Raw genomic sequence first — 20,462 nt, forward strand, 5'->3', positions numbered from 1 at the left:
GACGCTGCAGGCAGGCAGGGCAGCAGGCAGGCACGGCATCGCCAGTGGAGCACGGCCATCGTGGCAGCCATCGCGGCACGCATCGCAGCCTCGGCGCCCGCCCTGCACCTGCACCTGCACCTGCACCTGCACCTGCCCTCACCTGTTGTTCCGCAGGATGCGTAGGATTTGCGGCAGGCTGCGGATGCAGCTGCCTGCGATGACCAGCCAGCCCACAACCACCGCCAGCACAGAGGCGAGCGATGGGGTGGCGGATGCCGCTGCCGGTGCTGCCGCTGCCGCCGCCGCCGCGCACACTGCCCTGCGCGGCCGTCTCGTCTTGCGGCCAGGTGCTGGGGCTGGGAAGGATGCCAACTGGTTTGCCTGGGCCTGAGCACGCAGCCGCCCCGCTGGGCTCCCTGCCAACCAAGGTGCCCGGGCCAGCGTCGGCTGCCCGGCGCCGGTGGCGGCGGCGCAGGGTTTTGCCGCCGCACTCGCCCACCACCCATTAGCGCACAACCGCTGCATGAGCTGCGATGTCCTCGCACCGGTGCGTGTGGGCAGCAGGAAAACGCCTAGCCTGCAGGTGCAACAACAAGTGTGATGGGTGTGAGCCTCTTCAGCGATCGGGCTATTTCAGCTGCACAAGAAGGCCTTACCTTGAAGAACATTGCAATCCGCTCATACTCTGTCTAGTCTATTGTGTTGCTACCACCGAAACTCCAGCAAGCATGCGCCGTTCACACCCCCAAATCGTGTCGTGATGCTGCGCAATGAATCACAAATCACAAGCTAAAAAGGAGACACCGGCCAGTGCAGGCCCACTCCAGCGCGCAGCGTGAGCACAGCGCCGCCGCTGGTTCCCATTGATACGCTCTAGCGGGCCATTGATACGCAGGTTACCAGCAGAAAACCGTGCACAAGTGTCGGCAGGCCACCCAGGGATGAATCAAGGCAAGCCTACAGGTCGCCGCCGCCGCGGCCGGCCTGGGCTCGCGACCGCGGCGAGGGTGGCAGCGGTTGGGCCTCCACCGGTGCCGTGTGCGCCTGGAAGATCACCTCTCTCTGCGCCTTGTCCTCTTCTATCGCCACCCGCACCTGCTGCCGCATGCGCTCCTGCAGCGCCTTCTTGTCGCCCAATCCGCGCTGCAGGGCAGGCAGTCGTCCAGCACGCTGTGTCCCGCCCCAGCCTGAAGCCAGCAGCCTTCGCTTCGCCACGCCCTGCCCACGCCCCCGCACCTTGATCTTGCCATCTATCAATGCCGACAGCTTGCTCAGCTCTGCGCACGCCTCCTCCAGGATCCGCCACTCCAGGCTGCCTGGCTGCGGCTCAAACACAAAGTATTTTTCAAAGTTGTCAACCTGCGGTGGGGCAGGGAGGAGCGGCGCAGCATTCAACATGATGCAAGCGCAGGTAGGCAGGGCTAAGCCACCAAGGCGGCATGCCAGGCGGCGGCGACACCTTGACTGTCCAGCCTGCCGCATGCATGAACTCCTGCAGGGATGCGTCAGGAAGGCAGGCGGAGGGGCGGGGGAAGGGGCAGGGGCAGCACGTTGGCAGCAGCAGCTTGGGCAGGTTGGCAGCAGGCGGGAGGTTGGGGGTGGGGTAGTGCAGCCCTGCCCACGCTCAGCGGCAGCTGCAGGCCCATGGGCATGTCCTGTAACCCCTTTGAAGGCCCCCCTTGCCTCTGGAAGAACCGCAGCACATAAACTGTCTCCATTCCGCCACCCACCTCGCCGCCGGGCGCATCGCGCACGTGCCGAGAGAAGGTTGCATTGGTGATGCGGATCTGCAGAGAGGGGCGGGCATGCCGGGGCCGTCATTCACACCTTTCATGTGAATCCGCCCTGAATACTAATTGCATTGATCGGCTGTCAACCAGACACCTCACCCGCCGAAACTTGGCCTCCTGCGGGTTGTCCTTCACATTACCGCAGATTTTCTGCAGATACTGCGTCGTGTCCAGTATCTGCTCCAGCTTCCGGTGCTTGTCGTCATTCAGCTGCCGCACCACTTGGGGGCAAACTCGTCATTCAGCTTGTCGTCAGTCAGCAGAGGCGGCATCGGCAGCGGCGGCGCCAGTGGCGGGGCACTGTTGCATTATGCGCTGGCCGACCCGTTGAACTCGTCCTGTTTTAGCTGATTGGGGGTCGCCAGGGAGCAACAACAACGCAAGCAAGCGGCGATCACCTGCCAGTTTACGATCTTTATCATGCGCGCTCTAGCTTCCTTGAACTTGGCCTCCTGATGCTTCACATCCAGAGGTATAGGCACGGGAGGCGGGGGCTGGCGTGCCAGAGCCGCTGCTAAGTGGCTGGCTGCTTGCGCTGCTACCCCGGGCTCCCCCTGCCCTGAAACCTCTTCGGTAGACATTTTGCTGGCGTGGGAAGTCAATATGGAGGTGGTCAGGGCGCTGGGAGTGATATCCGAGACGTTGGCCAGCGCGTCGTTGGACAGCGGGACGTGCGCTGATTTGCGCCCGCTGCTTGGGAAGGACGGGGAAAAGACATCATGAAAGGACGGGGAAAAGGACAGTTTTGGTCAGTTGCTGAAGAGCACTGGGAGCGAATGACGAACCAACATGCAACCGTGGCAGGTGTTCCGGCGTGAAGTGCGGGAGTGCGGTGGCCGGCACCATTCCTGCCCATCATCAAGCTGCAATGCCCTCTACCTGGTTTCCCAAGCCAGAGCTGCCAAAACTGTCTGCCTTTCACACACCGCTGGCTCCAACAAAGGCTGTGGGCCTGGGAGACGGAAAAACACCACCAAAAGTACGGCTGTACCGCCGGCAGGGGTGAGGACCTTCTGTCGTGCCCAGGGCAATTCTGCGTTGCAGAGCACGCTAAATTGAAGGAACTCCCAAGCGCACGCCCACTCCTGCATTGTCGTAAACAGGGTCCCTGCCATCCAGCCTTGGAACGAGCTGCGTGGCCCAGAGCAGCAGTAGGATTAAGGAGGCGCAGGTTGAGACTGCGTGGGCAGCAGCAGAGCACTCGAGCCGGGGACCCGCGCGCTCTCCGCTTGTCCCGCTCATTCGGCGGCGCACCCACACCCGACTTGCCTGCAGGCAGCCCTCAATTATGGCGCGGCAGGCCGCAACGACCATTGACGATCTTCCAGACCAAATCCTTGGCCACATCATGGAGCTGGCTGGGCTGGATCACGGGTGAGCAGGCAGGGGGGTGACCACTCGGCAGCGGCAGGCTGGGCGCCATTCACCCGGAACCTGTGCACCTCTTGCAGGCGCATCGTCCGCCTGGTCAGCAAGCGTTGGCAGCGAGTAGTATTGTCGGAGCCGGCTTTCTGGCGCACATTCCGCCTGACGACGGGGCGGCAGGGCCAGCCCATCAGCCAACAGCAGGCCTGGCTGCTCGGCAAATTGCGGCAGCTTTCGCTGGTGACAGACTGGGTGAAGGAGTTTGTGGTGCCCGACTGGGGAGGGCTGGAGGCGGCAGCAGCCGCCGGCGGCCTCCACCTCAGCAACTTCCTGCAGGCATGTCAACTTGCAGTGCTTGACACATGCACCCTCCCGTCATTGACTTGAGCCACCTTCGGTGCAGCTACGCTCTGCTGTGCAAAAATGGTGTATTCTTCCCCTATCGCATCACCTGCTCTCGCTGCCCCCAATGCGGATCCATGCAGATGCTGAACCGTGGGGTGGTGGTAGAGATGGACCTGGCCTCTGCCGGGGTGGTGCCTGAAGCAGTGCTGCGGCAGCTGCCTGACTTCCCCATGCTGGAGACCCTCAAGCTGCGGAGTTCCACCCTGCTGCCGCTCGCCACAGCCGGCGTGGTCGGCCGCCTGATGCAGCTGCGCTGCTTCCGCTGCCACGCGGGCGTGCTGTTGTCGGCTGAGCTGGCTGACAGCGTGCACACGCTGTCGCGGCTGACTCGGTTGGAACTGACGGCGGCGGTGGTGGCCCCCACAACGCTGCAGCAGCTCACGTGCCTGGCGCAGCTCAGCCACTTTGGCCTGAGGCAGACCGCCCAGTCATCAGCCAGGATCCCAGCAGAGCTGCCACTGGAGCTGCCGCTGCCCACCGCCTTCCCTTCCCTGGCCAGCTTTGACCTATATGCAGCTCGCGGCATACAAGTGAGTCCTTCTTGCTCGGGCATGCAGTATCATGTGTCAAAGGGGATCAAGGACTGACTCGGAGTTGGTCTGGTTCGGTGACGGCAGTGATCAGCGCTCAGTGACCTCCCGTGGTGCCGCCCTGTGGTTCCTATGCAGATGGGCGATGCCCAGCTGCGTGGCTGCAACTTTGCTGTGGGCCAGCACCCCAGCATCCCTGGCAGACAGATCGGCGTGCTGTGCATCGGCGGCATCTCAACCATGTCATCCCTGCAGGGCCTGCTCGCTGCCTTGCTACCCGCCGGCAAGCCCTTTTCGTACTTGGAGTTGGAGCATTGCCAGCTGGCGCCCGCCGCGCTGCGCGACTGCCGCCTGCTGGCAGAGCTGCCCGCGCTACACTTCAACAGCTGCAGCAGCGGTGGCAGCGTCGCTGCCGCGCTGGACCCGCTGCTGCAGCAGGCGGGCAAGCTGGAGACGCTCAGCCTCACCGGCAGCCTGGGCGCCCTGTCCTTCCCTGTTTCGTTGAAGACTAAGACCGGCCTCAAGAAGCTGCGATTCCGGCAGAACCGGCTGGAAGACATACCGGCTGGGGTGTACCTGAAGAGTGAGCCTGGATGAGGGAGCAGGCAAACAGCTGGCCTGTTCAGTATCCAGAGCAGCGATGCCTGCGGCCTGGGGCATAGCAGAAGCCAGCCCGCTGAACACCGCCTGCTTGCCCTGCAGGCCTGGAGCTGCTTGACATTGGCGGCGAGAACCTGAGCCACGGCATCCTGCCGCCCGCGCTGGTGGCGGCCACCTCGCTGTCGGAGCTAGTGCTGAGCAGCAGCTCCAAGATTAAGGTGGGCTCCCTTTGGCAAATGCTTGGCAAGGGGAGCAATGCTTAGGGACAACCACCATCCCGCCTCCTGCTATCCCAGCAATCCTCCCCATTTGCTCCCTGTCTTGCAGGTCAAGCGCGACGACATCGACAATGTGCTGGCGGAGATGCCTTCTCTCAGGCGCCTGGTGGTTGGCTCTGCCACCATGACTGCAGTGGTGGCGCAGTACATCCAGAAGGCCATGCCGCACCTGCAAGTCAAGCGGAGCTGAGGGGCGCCGCCATTTGGGGGCGCAGTGCATGTGGTCTGCTCCATGTATGTCGGACGGGTGGGGCTTGGTAAAAACTGAGCTGCTCGCTAGTTGCTTTACAAGTTCCTTGCAACATCCTTTGAGGTTCAACGGAGGTGCACTGTACAGGTTGCCATGTAAAGCTGATGATGTGCAGCTGCCATGTAAAGTTGATGTGCGCTCCCAGATGGCATGCGGACGCTGTGCAGCAAGAACGAAACCAAGGCATCGGATCCTCAACCGGCCCCGCCCACTGCGCTGCTCATCAAACCGCACCCCAGCCACCATTCGCCCCCAGCTCCACTCCCCACAGCCTCAGCCCCGCCTCCATGCGCTCCCCCAGCTCCGAGGACTTGAGCAGCAAGCCGTCCACCGCTGCCTGCACCAGCACCTCGTGCGCCTCCTGCTGCGCCCCCTGCGGGTAGCTGTTCCAGCCCTGGGACACAGCCTGCACAGGCATGGATATCCATCGATGGGAAGAGGACTTGGTGGGGGCATGCTTGCGGACCATGGGACAAGCAGGCGACATCCTGGCCGCTATGCAGTCGGCTGCGCTGCAGAGCATGCCCCGCCCCACCCGCCCACCTTGAGGATGGGGCTGGTGCAACGTGACAGCAGCAGCCCCAGAGCGTGCTGGGTGTTCCCGCCCAGCAGCGCTTGAGTCACCCTGTGGGTCCACTGTTGCTTGGCACGTGCAGCCAGGGCCTCGAGACCGCTGGGCATCTGGCAGCTGCCCATAGTGCAATCCCCAGCGCCCGCTCCGGCTGGCGGGGCTGCCGGCGGCGCCATGTGGGCGGCTGTCGGCACCGGCAGCAGCACCGGTGCAGCATGTGCAGGCCACGCGTTGCCCTGCTGCACCTGCTCGCACCGCTCCTGCACCTGCTCGCGCTGCTCTCCTGGAGCTGGCGCACCGCCCTCCTGCCGCTCCATGTCCCGCTGGCTGACCAGCCTGCGCCGCTTCTGCCCCGAGGCGCCCTGGGTGGACGGCTGTGCCAGCAGGCTTGGCGCCAGCGCTGGCTGCGGAAGCCCGGCTGGCGCGGGCGGCAGCGACCCCTCCCGCAGCAGAGCGGGCGAGGCAGGCTCTGTGGGAGGCAGGTCCTCCTCGTCGTCTGCAGCCACACCACCCAGGCTCTGCCTCTCCTCCACGTCGGTGTCGGCGCTGCGCGCCTGGCGCCGGGGTTGATGAAGGCGGAACGGCGCCTGGGGGATCACGGCCTTCAGAAATTGTATCAGCTCTCTTCCAGATTTCAGTCCCCTGCAACCACACGGCAGGGCAGAGGATATTTGCATACACACACTTGAGTTGCAGTTTGATCACTGACACTGTGGCTTATGTGGCACGAGCCCAGGGCCGCACTGCTCACCGCAGGATGCCCAGCAGCTGAGTGTCTGCGCCGTAGTTAGCTGAGAGAATGTTGAGCTTGCCAGGCGAGATGTGCAGGGGCCCCGACTGCGCCGCACCTTGCGGAGAGGCTTTCCTGCAATGCATATGCTTCCAGGCCTGCGCCACATCTGCAGCCACAGCAGCGGTCTGCTGATTCAGCCGCCCCATGAATGCGGTGGACTTCTGGCCCTGGCCCTGGCGAAAGTCCACCTGCATGTTACAGAGGAAGACGAAGCAGTGAGCAGGACTGCCATGAACAGGATGCAAGGGTGGGTGCAGCTAACTCTGTGCGGGCCCATCATTGCTAGCAGGCGCTCTTGGCGCAGTTGATTCCATTTGGAGCAACAGGCATGGATGCTGGATACAAGCACGAGGGGCAGATGTTACGGGCCTGGCTGCCGACGCAGTGCAGATGCCAGATGGCTACCAGAGACTGGTCAGTTGCAGCAGCGCAGGACAGCGAGCAGCCAGGAGGGACGCTGCTAGGCATGAATCGCATGTGCTGCTGCTGGGGAGAGGGACCGTGACCCAAGCACGCCCTGCCCGGACTGGCTGCAGGTGGGCGAGGCAAGCCGCGTGGACTTGGCGTCGGCCAGCTTGCTCACCCTTACTGAGTAGTGGTGGTTGTGGATCTTTAGGCAAGGCTTGCACACGCCCCGAAGCTTCGAATGAGCTGCCAGCGGGGTGCGCAGTGCAGCCAGGATGCTGGGGGTCGCCTGGTAGCGCGGCATGCTGGCACCAGTGGCAGCAACATCTGGCTGCCAGTTTCCCCCGCCACGCTCCTGCAACAGCCATCAGCAGGAGCAAGTTAGCCAGCCCAAGACTCCCAGACGTGTGCCGGCAGCCCTGGCGCAGTTCAGCCTCCACACCTGCGGCATGTCTTCCAGGTCTGAATCGTCGTGTAGCAAAACGTCCAGGCCCATGGCAGGGTCCACAGGGTGCCGCACCTGCTGCGTTGGTGGCAGCTGCCCCGAGCCCCGCGGCAAAATGCGCAGCCGCCTGGCCGTGGATGTCCCATCTACAGGGCTGCAAGAATCGCAGGCTGGGCAGCATGCTCAAGTTCCCTGTAAACACAAAAAGCAAGCCTCGGTGTGCTGCCATCAGGCACCAGGCCGTGCCATTCCTGCCTTGCCCCAGCGAAGTCACACTCCAGCAGTTCACTTCACCTGGGCAGCAACTCCTCGTCAGTCTGCCCTGCCTCGCTCTCTGACTCGGAATCAGCAGGGCTCGTTGGGCGGTTCTTGCGGAGGCGCATGGAGATGTGCTTGCCCGGGAGCTCGTACACGCTGGGCACATGCTCGCCACGTGTGCTGCAAGCATTTTCAAATGGCAAAGGTGACAGTTAAGGTGTCACACTTTAGGTGGAGGTCAAAGGCGCCTTCACAGTGTCTTGGCGTCCACTGGATGGATGGAGAGAAAGTTTTACGTGCTTTACTTTCCACCTGCTGCACAGCCATTGGCACTGCCACAGCTCACGCTTTGATGATGCGGACCCTTGCCACCAGTTCGCAGCTGCTGCACTGCTCCTCCTGCAGCTCCAGAAGCAGGCGATCGCCAACTGCAGCTCCCAGTGTCACTAGCACTGACTGGATGGCAGTGCTCTGCAGGCAGCACCGCAAGCAGGGCCGCATGGTGATGGAGGCGCAGAGTATGCACATGCGTGCAATGCCAAGGCTGGTTTGACTGGCCTGGAGGTGGAGACCATCCTGTAAATCTGTAAGCGGCACCAGGATGTGCGAGCCTCCCGTCAGCAGCAGCTTGAGCGGAATCGGGTCGACTTCGGCTGTGTGGTTTATCAGCCTGGGCAGGCTGTCGATCCAGAAGCTGTACACCACCGCTGCGTTGCAAGATTTGCAGGCACACCTGCGTTAGGGAAGATTATTCTGCGCCTCTTGGCTCCATCTCCATGCAACCTGTTGCTTACGTGATAGGATGACACGTGGAGACTTGTCCTTCTGACGTAACATGTTGTCAGCCGTCAGCTCCTTCAGCCAGGCTCGATCGGTGGCCACAAACGTCTTGGACTGCAGCCATATGTGTACAGGGGTGAACAAGCAATAAGACGCTGTATGCGGGGTTTCGCCAGTTTGGTCAAGAGGTATGGCCAGACTGGTCACAATGGAGAAGCCAATGCAGGTGCTGGATGGATGGTAGGCTGCACCTTGTACTTGCGGGTTGCCCCGCGATCCGCCGCATCCTCGTGTCCGTGCTCCTCCTGCACGCAACCACCCCTTAGAAGTCAGAAGGCAGGAGCATCGGCCTCTGACCAACATGCATCTCGAAATCTAGCGCACCTCCACGGCTGCGTTGTGCTGTGCCGCCTGCTCCTCCTCGTCGTCGCTGAATGATGAGTAGCCATCGCCCAACAGCTGCATGCCCTCCCCGCCTTCCTGCCACGCACCGTTGAGGTCACGCACACGCACGCTCATGGTGCTGCATTGCGCAGCATGGAGAGGCAGGGGCACATGACCAGTGTGGGATTCGCAGACATCAGGTGCGCTCCACAACAACAGTGCAGCTCACGGCATCACAGAGGCCGCTGGGGGGTGCCGTCGGGCGGCGGCCTGGTGAGTGCCTGCTCAGCTCCCGATGCTGCATTGACGCTGGCACTGCCAGTCGCTGCCTGATGAGGGGCGATTCGAGTCCCAGCGTGAAGGGTTGTAGCAGTGCCCCGACTGGTCCAAGGCTCACCTTGCCTTCAGGCCCTGGCTGCTCTCTGCCTTATCCCAGGTGCTGCCTGGGCCTTGCCAGCGGCGTGGCAACACTGCCTACTCCAGTTTGTCCATGCGAGAAACTGGCGAACACGCTGCAGAACCACGATGCCCCCTGGTTGCGTGTTTTACAGAATACAAAGAGCCAACGGTGTGCGGGAGAGCCGCAGAAGAACGAAATCACGAACGAAGACGGCAGTACCAATAATCAGCGTGCGCTGGCGCCGCACTCTTGGCGGTGCCCCGCCCGCCAGTGCCGCACCTGGCACTCGCGGCTACAGTACTGTGCCGTCTTGCAAGCGCTGCACTGCTTGAGTCCCACACTGACCTTGCGGCAGAAGGTGCAGCAGGACTGGCTGACCAACTCCCGATAGTGCTGGTCTTGCTGCGCACTGCTCCGCTGCAGCAGCCCGCCCACCTCGGTCTCAAATTCCTCCTGCCAGGCAGAGCGCGGTGTGAAGAAGCGTGTGGGCACTGGATGCTGCCCTGGCTGCGGCATTTCCCAGCTCGAGCAAGTGCGGGACCACGCACCTGCAGAGACATGCCGCCCTGCCGCGCCTTGGCCAGCACCTCCTGGATGCCGCGGGCGGTGGTGTAATACAGCGCCATGAGGGTGGTGGGGCACCACTTCTTGAAGCGCCGCTCAAAGGCCTGCGGGGAGTCAGCCAGGCCCGGCACCAGGCCAGCGCAGCAGCACTTGCGAGCAGGCACGTGACCGCTGGCCGTGAACGAGCCCCAGCGGGGCCAGCGCTGGTGTGCCTGGTGATCGGCGCCCTCCCACCCACCCGCGCCTCCTTGTACATGTCTGAAATCTGCTGCAGGGTGAAGCTGGAGTTGCCGCAGCCGCCCTGCCTCATGGCAGCGATGCTCTTCACGGTGGCGATGCCTTGCATCAGCGTGTCGCCCCGCGCCTGCGCCACCTGCACGCGGGCCCAGCAGGTGGCACAATGGGCCGGGGCGCGACGCCACCGGCGCTCGCCGCAGCAGTGTGCTGTCAGCCCCCTGGGCCTTCCTGGGCCATCGCCAGGCCGCCTACCTCCTTGCAGAGCTGGAGCTCGCGCCACGCCTCCCTCGCGTTGCCAAGCCCCGACTGGGCGGAGCCTGCAGCAGCGGGGGCCAGGCCAAGTGCGGCGGCACTTGCACTACCATGCCTGCACCCTCATGATGCTGAGCAGCATCTGCACAAGCGGCAGCAGCATCTGGGAGGGCGCCGCACCTCCCGCCTTACTTGTGATGTAGTGCCCCATGGGGCTGTCTGGCAGCAACTGCGCCATGCGCTGCCCCGCCTGCAGGTTGGTGCGCATGGCCGCCTCCCTGCCGCCGTCTGGTGTCGGCAGCTCCGGGGTGAACAGCAGCGCCAGGGTGGCCTGCCAGCGAAGCAGGTAACAGGCAAACAGCAGATGCTCGTACGGCAGCGCCGCCTGCTCCTCCCCGATGGCGCCAGGCATGCGCAACCGCTGCAGGCTGGCTCGCAGCTGGCGGGCCGCTGCAGGCTGCTCCAGGAGCTCCACAAGCCCGGTGGCCAGCTGGTGCACGTAGGGCATCATTGCCAGCATCTGGCCCTGCTCCTTGATGGCCGCGCTGCGCAGCAGGATGGCAGCCACTGTAGCCTTGAGCACGCTGTACAGCTGCAGGGTATGGAGAGTCAGGGCAGGCAGCACGATGGGGCAGCGCAGTTTGGCGGATGCAGACGGCACCCCAGTGTGGGCTGCTCGGCACGCGACACTGCCCAGCAAGGCACCTGCCCAAGTTCAGGCAGGCACCCGCGCAGGCCATGACGCACATCCGGTCTCAGTGCTGCGTCAAACGCCTGTGCCGTCATGCCGCCCCCGTCTTCGTCGTATAAAATGACATACGGCGAGCAGGCTATGGACAGCGTGGGCGGGATGAGCAGCTCCTTCTTGAACAGAGAGTAGGAGTCCAGCGGGCAGGCCACTGCCGCCTCGATGAGCAGGGCCAGGGCGGGCGCCGCCTCCTCGTTCAGGGCATCGTCCAGCCCGAATGAGGGCGTGCTGAGCATGGCCGGGGTGATGTCAATGGAGAAGTCCTCAACCCAGAAGCGGCAGCTCTCGTCCAGCAGGCGCTGGTGCCGCAGGAAGCCGGCCACGTCGGCGCCGCGCTCCTCGGCCGGCAGAGCGGACGCCTTCTGCAGCCGCTCCAGGTAGTACGAGTGTGGGTCCATGGTGTTGAGAGGGCAATGCGACCGATGTGGAACAGAAGGAGAGGACAGACAACAGAGATAGCAATCCGGCGTTGGCGGCGCTGCCGCGGGCGGCGGCGAGCTGGGCAGTGCCTGGGCGCAGGCACCCAATTCGCAGGGACAGCGGAAGGAGGGGTCTGCGAGGTGTTCAGCCTGGCGGGTGAGCGATGTGTTCCGACACCTCTCACAAGTAGGGCGGAGTCAACAGGCAGCACCACAGGTGCACACGTAACTTGCATATGTAGATACAAGACTGCAGTGAACAATGGCAACCAAGCTCGCTGGTGGCTCCTCTGCAATGAGTCTGATCTGGCAGCAGCATGAATTCCAAACATACAGGCGCTTCTATCAGCCATTGATCTCATCTTCACAAACAGTGCACACTGGGCTAGGGGAGGCTGGTCGCTGCACGTGCATGGCCATTAGACATAGTCGGGAGCCTCTCCCAATGGCCCTGGCCGCCACCTTCCGGCTGCTCTACAGCAGCGATGCGAGCCTGCAGCGGTGAGGGCCACCGCCGCCCACCCGGCGCACATGCATGCTGCCGCCGCCCGCCCGTTGCCACGCGGCCCTGCTGCTCATCCTACCGTGCCACCTCTGTCCCTGTGGATGCAGCAAGGTGGAGGCAGCAGAAGAGCTGGTAACGACGCTGCTGGATGGCTCGCAAGCAGAAGCCACGGCGGCGACAGAAGCGGATGTGGCGGCGCTGCCACCGCTGGTGCGTGCCCACTACCTTCGCTCGCTGCTGGACTGGAGCTGCGCGGCCCTGACCAAAAAGGCGGGTGCACCACCTGCATCCGGGGACGGCGGCGGCAAACCAGCCAAGAAGCGCAAGCAGCAGCAGGCGCAGCAGGCGGATGGGTCCCACGCGGCGGCTGAGCTGCGGCCGCGCTGCTGGGCGGTGCTGACGGCGGTGCTGGGCAGCAGCAGCACGGCAGCCAGCCAGCCGCTGCCCGCCGCGCTGCTGCCGGCAGCCACCACGGCGATGCAGGGGCTGCAGGAGGGCGCGCAAAGCGGGCAGCAAGGCACCCAGCTGCTTGCCCAGCTGGCGGCGCTGCTCGGGCTGCTTCATGGCAAGTTTGCGGGCGGCTTCCGCCCCAGTATCGAGCACGCCGCTGCCGCAGTTGAGGCCGCGCTGACTGGGCACGCAGCGGCAGCGGCGGGGGAAGGTCAGCAGCAGGCTTGGGAGCCGGTGGCAGTGGCGGCGGTGCGCCTGCTGCTGGCGGCCGCTGCGGGGCACCCCAACCAGCGCAAGGTGTGGGATGCAGCAGTGCCCCGCCTGTTGCCGCTGCTGGCCCAGGCCGCCTTCCCCGCGCTCACCAGCAGCAGCACTGGCAGTGGAGAGCTGCCAGCTTGCTGCCGGCAGCTGCTGGGCATGCTGCTGTTCCACCACCAGCATGTCGCGGCGCTGGCCGAGGCAGCCGCCGCCGAGATGGCAGCTGCGGTGGCAGAGGCATCTGCGACGGGAAAGGATGCTGGGCAGCCTGATAGCGGGGAGGCGGCTCTCAGCCACCAGCAGCAGCGGCAGGGAGGCAGCTATGCGGTGCAGCTGTTTGTGACGATGCGTGCGCAGGTGGCGGCCGCGCAGCTGCCGCTCCCACTGCTGCCCTGGATGGCGGGCCAGTTCTGCGCAGCTCTGCGCCAGCACCGCAGAGCTGCAGAGACAGGCAAGCCGCCGCCCTGCTGCTGCCTTCTGGCCATGCCATGCCGCCGCCCGCCAGCCGTGGTGCTCCCAACATTCTGGCGCTCTGCCCCCCGCCCATGCCAGCTGTCAATACTTTGTCGTGGCCACTCTCCTTCTCTTTGTCTGCAGAGGCGGCAATCACCAGCCAAGCAGGGCACCGCAATCAGCCGCAGCAGCAGCACACCGAAGAGGCGGGAGGTCAGGAGGGCGGCATTGGGGCCAGCACCATCTCGACCTCTCGCCCGCTGGCAGCGGCATCTGTGGGCGGCGGCATCAGCGTGTCGGGCGACTTCCATTTCTGGCTGGCGCTGCTGCGCACGCTGATGCCGCATGTGCAGCAGTTGGCGGAGGAGCAGGCGGCGGCCTCGTCCCAGCTGGCAGATGCTGTCAGGTGAGGATGTTTATGACCCACATGCCTGGGTGGGCACGCATCATCAGTCCAGTGACAGCGCCACTTGGACATGGCTGCTGGATCCTCCCTCACCACCCCCATGCGTATGGCAGCTTGCCGACCTGCTCCTCCCCCATGCATCCCCGGCGCCTGCAGCGGCGTGGCCCTGCTGGCGGCATGCCTGCGGCAGCACCAGCTGTACCGCCCTACCCAGGACCCTGCTGCCCACCAGCGCCTGCTGCTGCAGCAGCTGGCCGACACTGCGCTGCTGCTGGCGCAGCAGCAGCAGCAGCAGCAGCATGACAGGGGGGCAGAGGTAGTGCCAGCCACGCTGGGTGTGCTGCGGGGCATCCTGGCTGTAGAGCACCGCGTGATTCAGCAGCAGCTGCCGCTGCTGTGGCCCCTGCTGCTGTGGTCCCCCGACACGGCACCGACCGGCAGCAGGCCCTATGGCGGCTGTGGCAGCCAGGCGCACGTGGCCGTGGATGTGGCCTGCAGCCTGGTGTCCGCTTTTGCTGAGCTCCGCCAGCTGGGAGTGCTGCTGAGGTCGCTGATGGCGGCGCTCCAGCAGCAGCCCGGAGGCGTGGCGCCCCGCGGGCCGGCCACGGCAGTCCTGCACAGCGGCCGCTTCCGGGCAGCCCTGGCGGCAGCTGTGCAGGGGGTGCCCTCAGGGCAGGTCCCTCGGCTGGTACAGCTGGCAGCAGAGGCGGTACAGCAGCTGGCTGGCAGCGGCGGCGCCCAAGCCGGGCACGTGGCGGCGGCAGACCTGTGCTGCTGCTGCCTCGACAGCCTGCACATCGACCTGACCACAGCGGGGGCGGCAGCGACGGCGGCGCAGGTGCTCGTCGCAGCGCTGGCCCGGCCGCTGCTGCCCTTGCTTCAGGCCTCTGGTGGTAGCGGGAGCAGCAAGGGCAAGGAGAAGACCCAAGGGGAGCTGCTGCCCGCGCTGCTACAGCTGTACCGCAGAGCCCTGGCGGTACATGCCCACTGCGCCGCACTCCACCCAGAGGTCCGCTGCCGCCTGCGTTTGATGGCTTCGCTTGCAGCTGCCCACTCCCCTGCTGTGCTCAGCTGCTAGCAGTCGCCCAGTTGGCTGGCCAACGACAGCTTCCTTCTGATGCCGAACTGCCGCAGGTAGTGGCCTTGGCTGGACAGCATGTACAGCGTCAGACGAGCAGCCATCCAGATTCGCCGACCGGCACCTCAATCGGTGGCAGCGAAGGGTACTTTGCTCCGCTGCAGAGGTCCACTGGCAGTGACAGCAGCGCCGCCACCTCTGCCTGTGCCCCTCAGCTCGCAGACATGCTGGAAGCAGCCGACACAAGTAGCAGCCTGGGCACAGCTCTGCTGCAGGCAGCTGAGCAGCGGCTCGCGGTGCTGCACACGCGGCACCAGTACCTTACCCACACCTGCCCGGTGACGCTGCTGCCAAGCGCGCAAGAGCAGGCAGACCAGCCGGCAAACGGGCAGGCACAGCCCCAAGCGCAACAGCAGCAGGAGGAGGAGCGCGAGCGGGTGGTCAGCGAGCTGCAGCAGCTGGCAACGTGCATTGCGGCAGCAGCATCGAAGGATGCAGCAGGCGGCAGCAACAACAGCAGCAGCAGCTGTGCAGCAATGCAGGTTGCAGTGAGGGTGCTGCCACTGGTGCAGGAGTGGTCAGCGGAAGCGCCGCTGCTCGCGCTGCTGCAAGCCAGCTTGCGCCAAGCGGCGGCACTTGTCGCTTCTAGCGCCGACGGCGATGGCCACAACACTCTGCAGCATCAGCAGCTGTGTCGGCAGCTGCTCCTGGGTGGCGAGCTCCTGGAGCAGCGCCGGCTTGTGGTGCTGCTGCCTGCGGCTGTAGCGGTGGAGCTGGGCACCGCGCTCAGGCAAGTTTGGGGGCAGAGATCAATGCACCCTGCATGGTTGTGCCTCTGTTGCCACCAGGCAAGTCACCACTGACTCACTGTCCATGGCTTACTTTACTGCTTGTAGGACTGCTTTCGTGGTCCCAGGCAAGCCCCAGCAGGAAGGGGAGGAGATGGGCTCCAAGCAGAAGAAGAGGAAGAAGTCGGGGCAAGAAAGCACAGCGCTGGAGGGCGGCGGCGGCGGCGGCCAGCTGGCCGCGTTGCTGCAGCAGCTGGAGCGGGTGGCTGGAGGCAAGGAGCCCAAAGCTAAGGCCTGGGCGGCGGCGGTGGAAGACAGCTGCAGCAGCATTGCCGGCCTGGCAGCTGGCAACGGCAATGTCGGCGCCGGTGGCCAGGGCAAGAAGCGGAAGCAGAGTGCGGTGGAAGATGGCAGCTCTGGAGCAGCCGCAGCCGGTGATGGCCTGCTTGCGGTGCAGCGGCAGGTGACGTTGCTGGCTGAGCTGCCGCTGAGGCACCTGCCGGCTGAGGCAGCCGCGCGCATGGCGGCCGTGGCAACCAGCAGCGTCCTGTGCTGCTGGCAGGGCAGCCTGGCGCTGGTGCAAGCTGGCAGCGCGGGAGACCAGGAGCATGGAGTGGCGGCTAGCTGCGCGCTGTCGGCCTCCACAGCGTGCCTTGCACTGCTGGCACCCCTGGTGGAGGGCAGCAGGGGCGGCAGCCACTTGAGCCACCAGCTTGAGCTGCTGCCAGAGGTGCTGCAGGCAGCCCTGGTGGCAGCAGGCAGTGTGGCTAGCATGGCAGCATCAAGCACCGGCAGCAGCGCTGCACAGGTGCTGCATCAGTCCCAGACGGCGGCCGAGCACAGTGGTAGAGTGATGCAGGCTGTGTGCTCGGGTCGCCTGGCTGCCGGCAGCAGCAGCGCCTTGCAGCTGAATGTGCAGCAGCTGAGCCAGCAGCTGTTGAGCCAGGAGCCGCAGCAACACCAGCAGTGGGCGGCGAGCGTGCTGGCGCAGGCATGCCTAGCCACCTGCTATGCAGCCGCTTGCAGAGGCGAGGATGGCGTCAGCGGCAGCAGAGCAGGCGAGGACCTCTTGTGCCCCTCGAGCAGCAGCAGCCACCTGCAGCTTGATGCCGGTGGTGCAGCCTTGGTTGGAGGCGTGGCGGCGCAGCTTGATACGGCCATCGCTGCCGCCTTGCCGCCGGCAGCAGCAGCAGTGGCGGCGGCAGCTTCAACCGACAGCTGGCAGCCTGCCCTCCTTGCAGCCAGCCTCTATCGCAGTGCTGCCCTGCTGCTCAGGCTGCGCTGCTGCGACCACCCAGCAGCAGAAGCGCTCGAGAAGCACCAGGCCGGCGGTGATAGCACCAGCAGCAGCTGCGTCAGCATGCTGGCTGCCAGCCTTCATGCAGCGGCTGGGCTTTTGACTCAGCAGCGGCTATCTGCAGCAGGAGCAGGGCTGTTGGAGCCAGCACTGCTGGAGTATGTGGCAGCTGCTTGCTGCCTCGCCGGCCGCATGCGGCCCGCTGCCAGCAACAGCCACTATGCCAGCCTGCTGGCGCTGCTGCTGCATCTGCTAGCAGCGCAGCAACCTGAGGGCGCAGCGGACCCCGGCGGCATACCTCCCACCCGCCACATCATCCCCTTTGCTGCTGCCTTCCCAGCAGCTGCTGCAGCCGCCCTCGCAGCCCACAGCATTGCCGACGTTGGTGGCAGCAGCACAACAGTACGCCCGCTGCTGCTGGAAGCTCTGCGGGAGTTGGTGGCAGGCAGCAGCAGCCAGCAGCTGCTGCTGCCTCTGCGCTTTGTCGAGGCTTACCTGCCAGCGGCCGACAGCGGCATGGCTCTGCCGCTGTGTGAGTGCCTGCTGGCGCTTCTGGAGGCCGGCTCCGGCGGCAACCGGCAGCAGCGGCTGCTGGGGCAGCACAGCGAGCGCATGGTGGCGCTGCTGACAGGCTTCATCGATGCCGCTGCTTATGGCAGCAGCCTGCCCGTGTGGCAGCAGCAAGAGCAGCGGCCGGTGCCGAGCCTGCCCCAGTTGGCCGCCGCCATCCTGGCAGCCGGGGAAGGCGGCAGCAGCGACGGCAACGCCCCTGCTGCTGCGCCGGCCACGCCACCCATGCATGCCTCGGGAGAGCCAGCACCAGCAGCACCATCACCCCGTGCTGCTGAGGTGGCGGCGCTGTGCACAGCGCTGCGCGCGCTGGAGTCGCTGGCGGCGCGCCCCAAGCTCTTCTACCTGCCTGCCTCAGCAGCAAGCAGCATGCTCAGCAGCGTCACAGCAGTGTGGACGGCTTACGCAGAGCAGCCCCCCCAGCAGCGGCAGCAGGAGCTGGCATCGCGGGGTGCCGCGGCGCCATTGCTGCCAGGCTTCTGCTTCAGGCTGGGCACCAGCGGCGCCGCAGGCCTGTACTCCTCCTCCTGCCACCTTCTCCTGGCGATGCTGCGGCACAGGCAGCAGGTGGGCATGCGGGAGGGCTGGGCCCGGGCGATGTGGAGTTGGGTTGTGTTGGGCTTATGAACGGCTCCGTTGTGACTAGCCCCGCTCTGCTTGCACTGACCACCGCCATGTGCCACCTGGGCGCCTTGCAGGAGCTGCGGCGCTGCCTGCCGCTGCTGCTGCAGGCGGTGCGCGCCCTGCTCCGCTTCCTGGTCGCCTGTGAGTTGTCGGCCAAGCTGCAGCAGCAGCTGCCGGGGCTGAGTCACGCAGTGGGGACGGCGCCAGTGCAGGCGGCACGGCGGCGGGAGCATGGCTGGCGGGTCAAGTGCGCCGAGCTGCTCGCGGCGGTGATGGCTGAGCTGGCGGGGCTCAAGGTGGGCAGGGCGCTTGGCATGGATGCCTAGCGAGCTCTGCGCAGTTCCACAGTAGCACGCTGCCGTTCGTCACCACTTCAACATTTCCCCTGGCTGAGCCTCACCCACGCTGCTGAACTTCCCTCATGCTGCTGCCCATGCCGTTCAGGAGGTCGGTATTGGCCGGTACTGCCCCCAGCTTCTGGCTGATTACCTGGTCCTGGCTGCTGCGCCGCCCAGCGCCAAGAGCGCCGCCCTCCTGCAATTCTCCAGCCCTGCAGCTGCACTTGCCGGAAGCGGCGATGCTGCCGATAGCAGCAGTTGCACTTTGCCAGCGGCTGCAGCGGGGGTGGCCGAGGAGGATGTGCTAGCAGGGGAGCCGCTGCCTGATGATGCGGCGGCGGCGCTGCGGCAAGGCGCCTTTGCGCTCTATGGCGCCTGCTCCGCAACAGAGGTGCGCACCAGATGCCCACTGCTTGGGTCGCGGCTAGGGCTTGCAGTGCTTCAGGCCAGCGCCAGGCACATCCGCTTGGCCTGCCGCAATGCTTCTCATCCCTTCCCTCAACGCTGCCTGCCTCCGCAGATCCAGTTCCTCTATGCATCGCTGGGCGGCGCTGCGGCGGGCGGCAGCGGCCAGCGTGGTGGTGCTGGTGCGGCTGCCAGCTGGCGTGCCGCGTTGTCGGCACTGAAGGGCGAGTACGAAAGGAGCGGCAGGTACAGCGGCAAGGTTTGAGGCGGCAAGCAGCGGCGCGCGCATGGCACAGCCAGGGCATGGCACGGCCACCCCCATCCACTCTTCTGTCTTGTACGGTTGCTTCCTGTCAATTAAATCATCTGGGTGGCCTAGATGCAAGCCAGTGCACAGGCTGCCGCTGCACGCCGCCGCCGCCTCATCACAGAAGGCTATAGGCAACGCCGCCGGCCCCACTTGCCTGCGAATAAGTTGCCATTGTTAATTGGGAGCACTCTCAGCAACTTCTGGATACCTCGCCAGCTGTCCACCCCCACGCGGCACGCTCTCAACTGCAACAAAAACGCCCGATTCGATCCATTTCTGCATTTATCATTTCACAACACAACTCACTCATATCCTTCACCACCCCAGACGTGATGCTCGCGACCCCCGGTGCCACCGCCCTCAGCGCCCAGGCCGGGCGCCTGGCTCCTGCAGTGCTGGGCGCCCTCCTCGCTCGGCAGGCTCCTCGGATCGAAACCACGCCTGCCGACCCGGTGCCTGCAGCCTGCACCGCCGCAGCTGCCAACCGCGCTGCTGGAGCTACCGCCAACGGCCTCGCGGCTCTGGCGCCGCCCCGCCGCAGCCCCAGCTGGCGGCAGCAGCAGCAGCAGCAGCAGCCACACGGCCCTGCGGCAGCCGGCCAGCGTTACACAACACTCGTGAGGTGCAGCGTGGTGCCACCCGTCAACGGCGCGCACCACCTGCCGCCGCCACGCACGCTGCCGCTGGTGTCCACTCACGGAGCACGGTGCCTGACGATTGGATTGGCGGTGGAGATGGCAATGGAGGTGAGGGATGCCATGGGCAGTGCGCTTTGGGCTTCAGCACGGATCTGGCTGTGCAGGTGCCCTCTCAGTGATGCCTGGGGCTCACCCGCAACCGCTCCTCGCCTGGCCTTGCTGCAGAGTGGCGCCGTGATTGACAGGAGCGAGGTGCAGGCCGCTCACCGCCCCTTCCGGACAGGTGGTTGGGTGGAGAGCTCGCAGGCGACGGCGATGCGCAGCCGCGATGCTCTTGGGGAGCTGGCGGCTCGCCTGTCAGAGGCAGCCAGCGGGTGATCACGGACTGAACCCGCTTCACTCTTTTGAGGCCGACCAGAACCTGATAATGATGATGATGACAACCTCCATCAACACTGCATTTAATTCCCTGCACGTTCATGCTGCTTATGCTATCCTCGGTTTACTGCCCTCTTCAATGTCTCTGTTTACTGTCATCTGCACTGTCCTCCGCTACTGTCGCCGCCGGCAAATCATTTCGTCCATCCTCTGTGTTGCACCGCCGCATTGCTGTTGTACTAACTACCCATTTCTACATGTTCCCTCCGTCTGGTTCGTCACAATTTAGATTTTTTAATGTCTGTGAGTTCAGTGAGCGTTCATTACAGGCAGCGCCGCCCCCGCTGCGCAGCGCACACAGGGGTAACATGGGGCAACGCGGCGGGCGAGGCTCGCCCTTTTGCCACATTGAGGTCTGCCAGCAAGCACCAGTTTCCTCGCAGCAAGCCCCCCCGATCATTGTGGTAACCGCAGCACCCTCCAACTTGCGGGGTGCCACATGGGTGGA

The 20,462-nt window shown here is 65.1% G+C and overlaps 3 protein-coding genes across 3 annotated transcripts; 2 read left to right on the forward strand and 1 right to left on the reverse strand.

The window, feature by feature from the left end:
- Positions 1-939: 939 nt before the first annotated feature.
- On the reverse strand, positions 940-2,353 carry CHLNCDRAFT_145228 (hypothetical protein; the record flags this gene model as incomplete). The annotated part of the gene is made up of 6 exons (XM_005847981.1): positions 940-1,125; positions 1,219-1,341; positions 1,442-1,474; positions 1,713-1,769; positions 1,872-1,982; positions 2,171-2,353. 6 exons carry the CDS (start codon positions 2,351-2,353, stop codon positions 940-942), a joined length of 693 nt encoding a protein of 230 aa, XP_005848043.1.
- A 707-nt stretch (positions 2,354-3,060) lies between these two features.
- CHLNCDRAFT_145229 (expressed protein) lies at positions 3,061-5,140 on the forward strand (the record flags this gene model as incomplete). Its single annotated transcript, XM_005847819.1, has 6 exons — positions 3,061-3,146; positions 3,224-3,488; positions 3,623-4,072; positions 4,211-4,655; positions 4,775-4,890; positions 5,000-5,140. 6 exons carry the CDS (start codon positions 3,061-3,063, stop codon positions 5,138-5,140), a joined length of 1,503 nt encoding a protein of 500 aa, XP_005847881.1.
- A 6,761-nt stretch (positions 5,141-11,901) lies between these two features.
- Positions 11,902-19,954, forward strand: CHLNCDRAFT_145231 (hypothetical protein; the record flags this gene model as incomplete). Its single annotated transcript, XM_005847820.1, has 11 exons — positions 11,902-11,957; positions 12,069-13,018; positions 13,267-13,528; positions 13,685-14,537; positions 14,822-15,183; positions 15,503-17,828; positions 17,993-18,181; positions 18,330-18,614; positions 18,744-18,874; positions 19,480-19,684; positions 19,802-19,954. 11 exons carry the CDS (start codon positions 11,902-11,904, stop codon positions 19,952-19,954), a joined length of 5,772 nt encoding a protein of 1,923 aa, XP_005847882.1.
- Positions 19,955-20,462: the final 508 nt, after the last annotated feature.

The sequence above is a fragment of the Chlorella variabilis genome (genome assembly GCF_000147415.1).
Source record: "Chlorella variabilis unplaced genomic scaffold CHLNCscaffold_9, whole genome shotgun sequence".
Classification (NCBI taxonomy): Eukaryota; Viridiplantae; Chlorophyta; class Trebouxiophyceae; order Chlorellales; family Chlorellaceae; genus Chlorella; species Chlorella variabilis.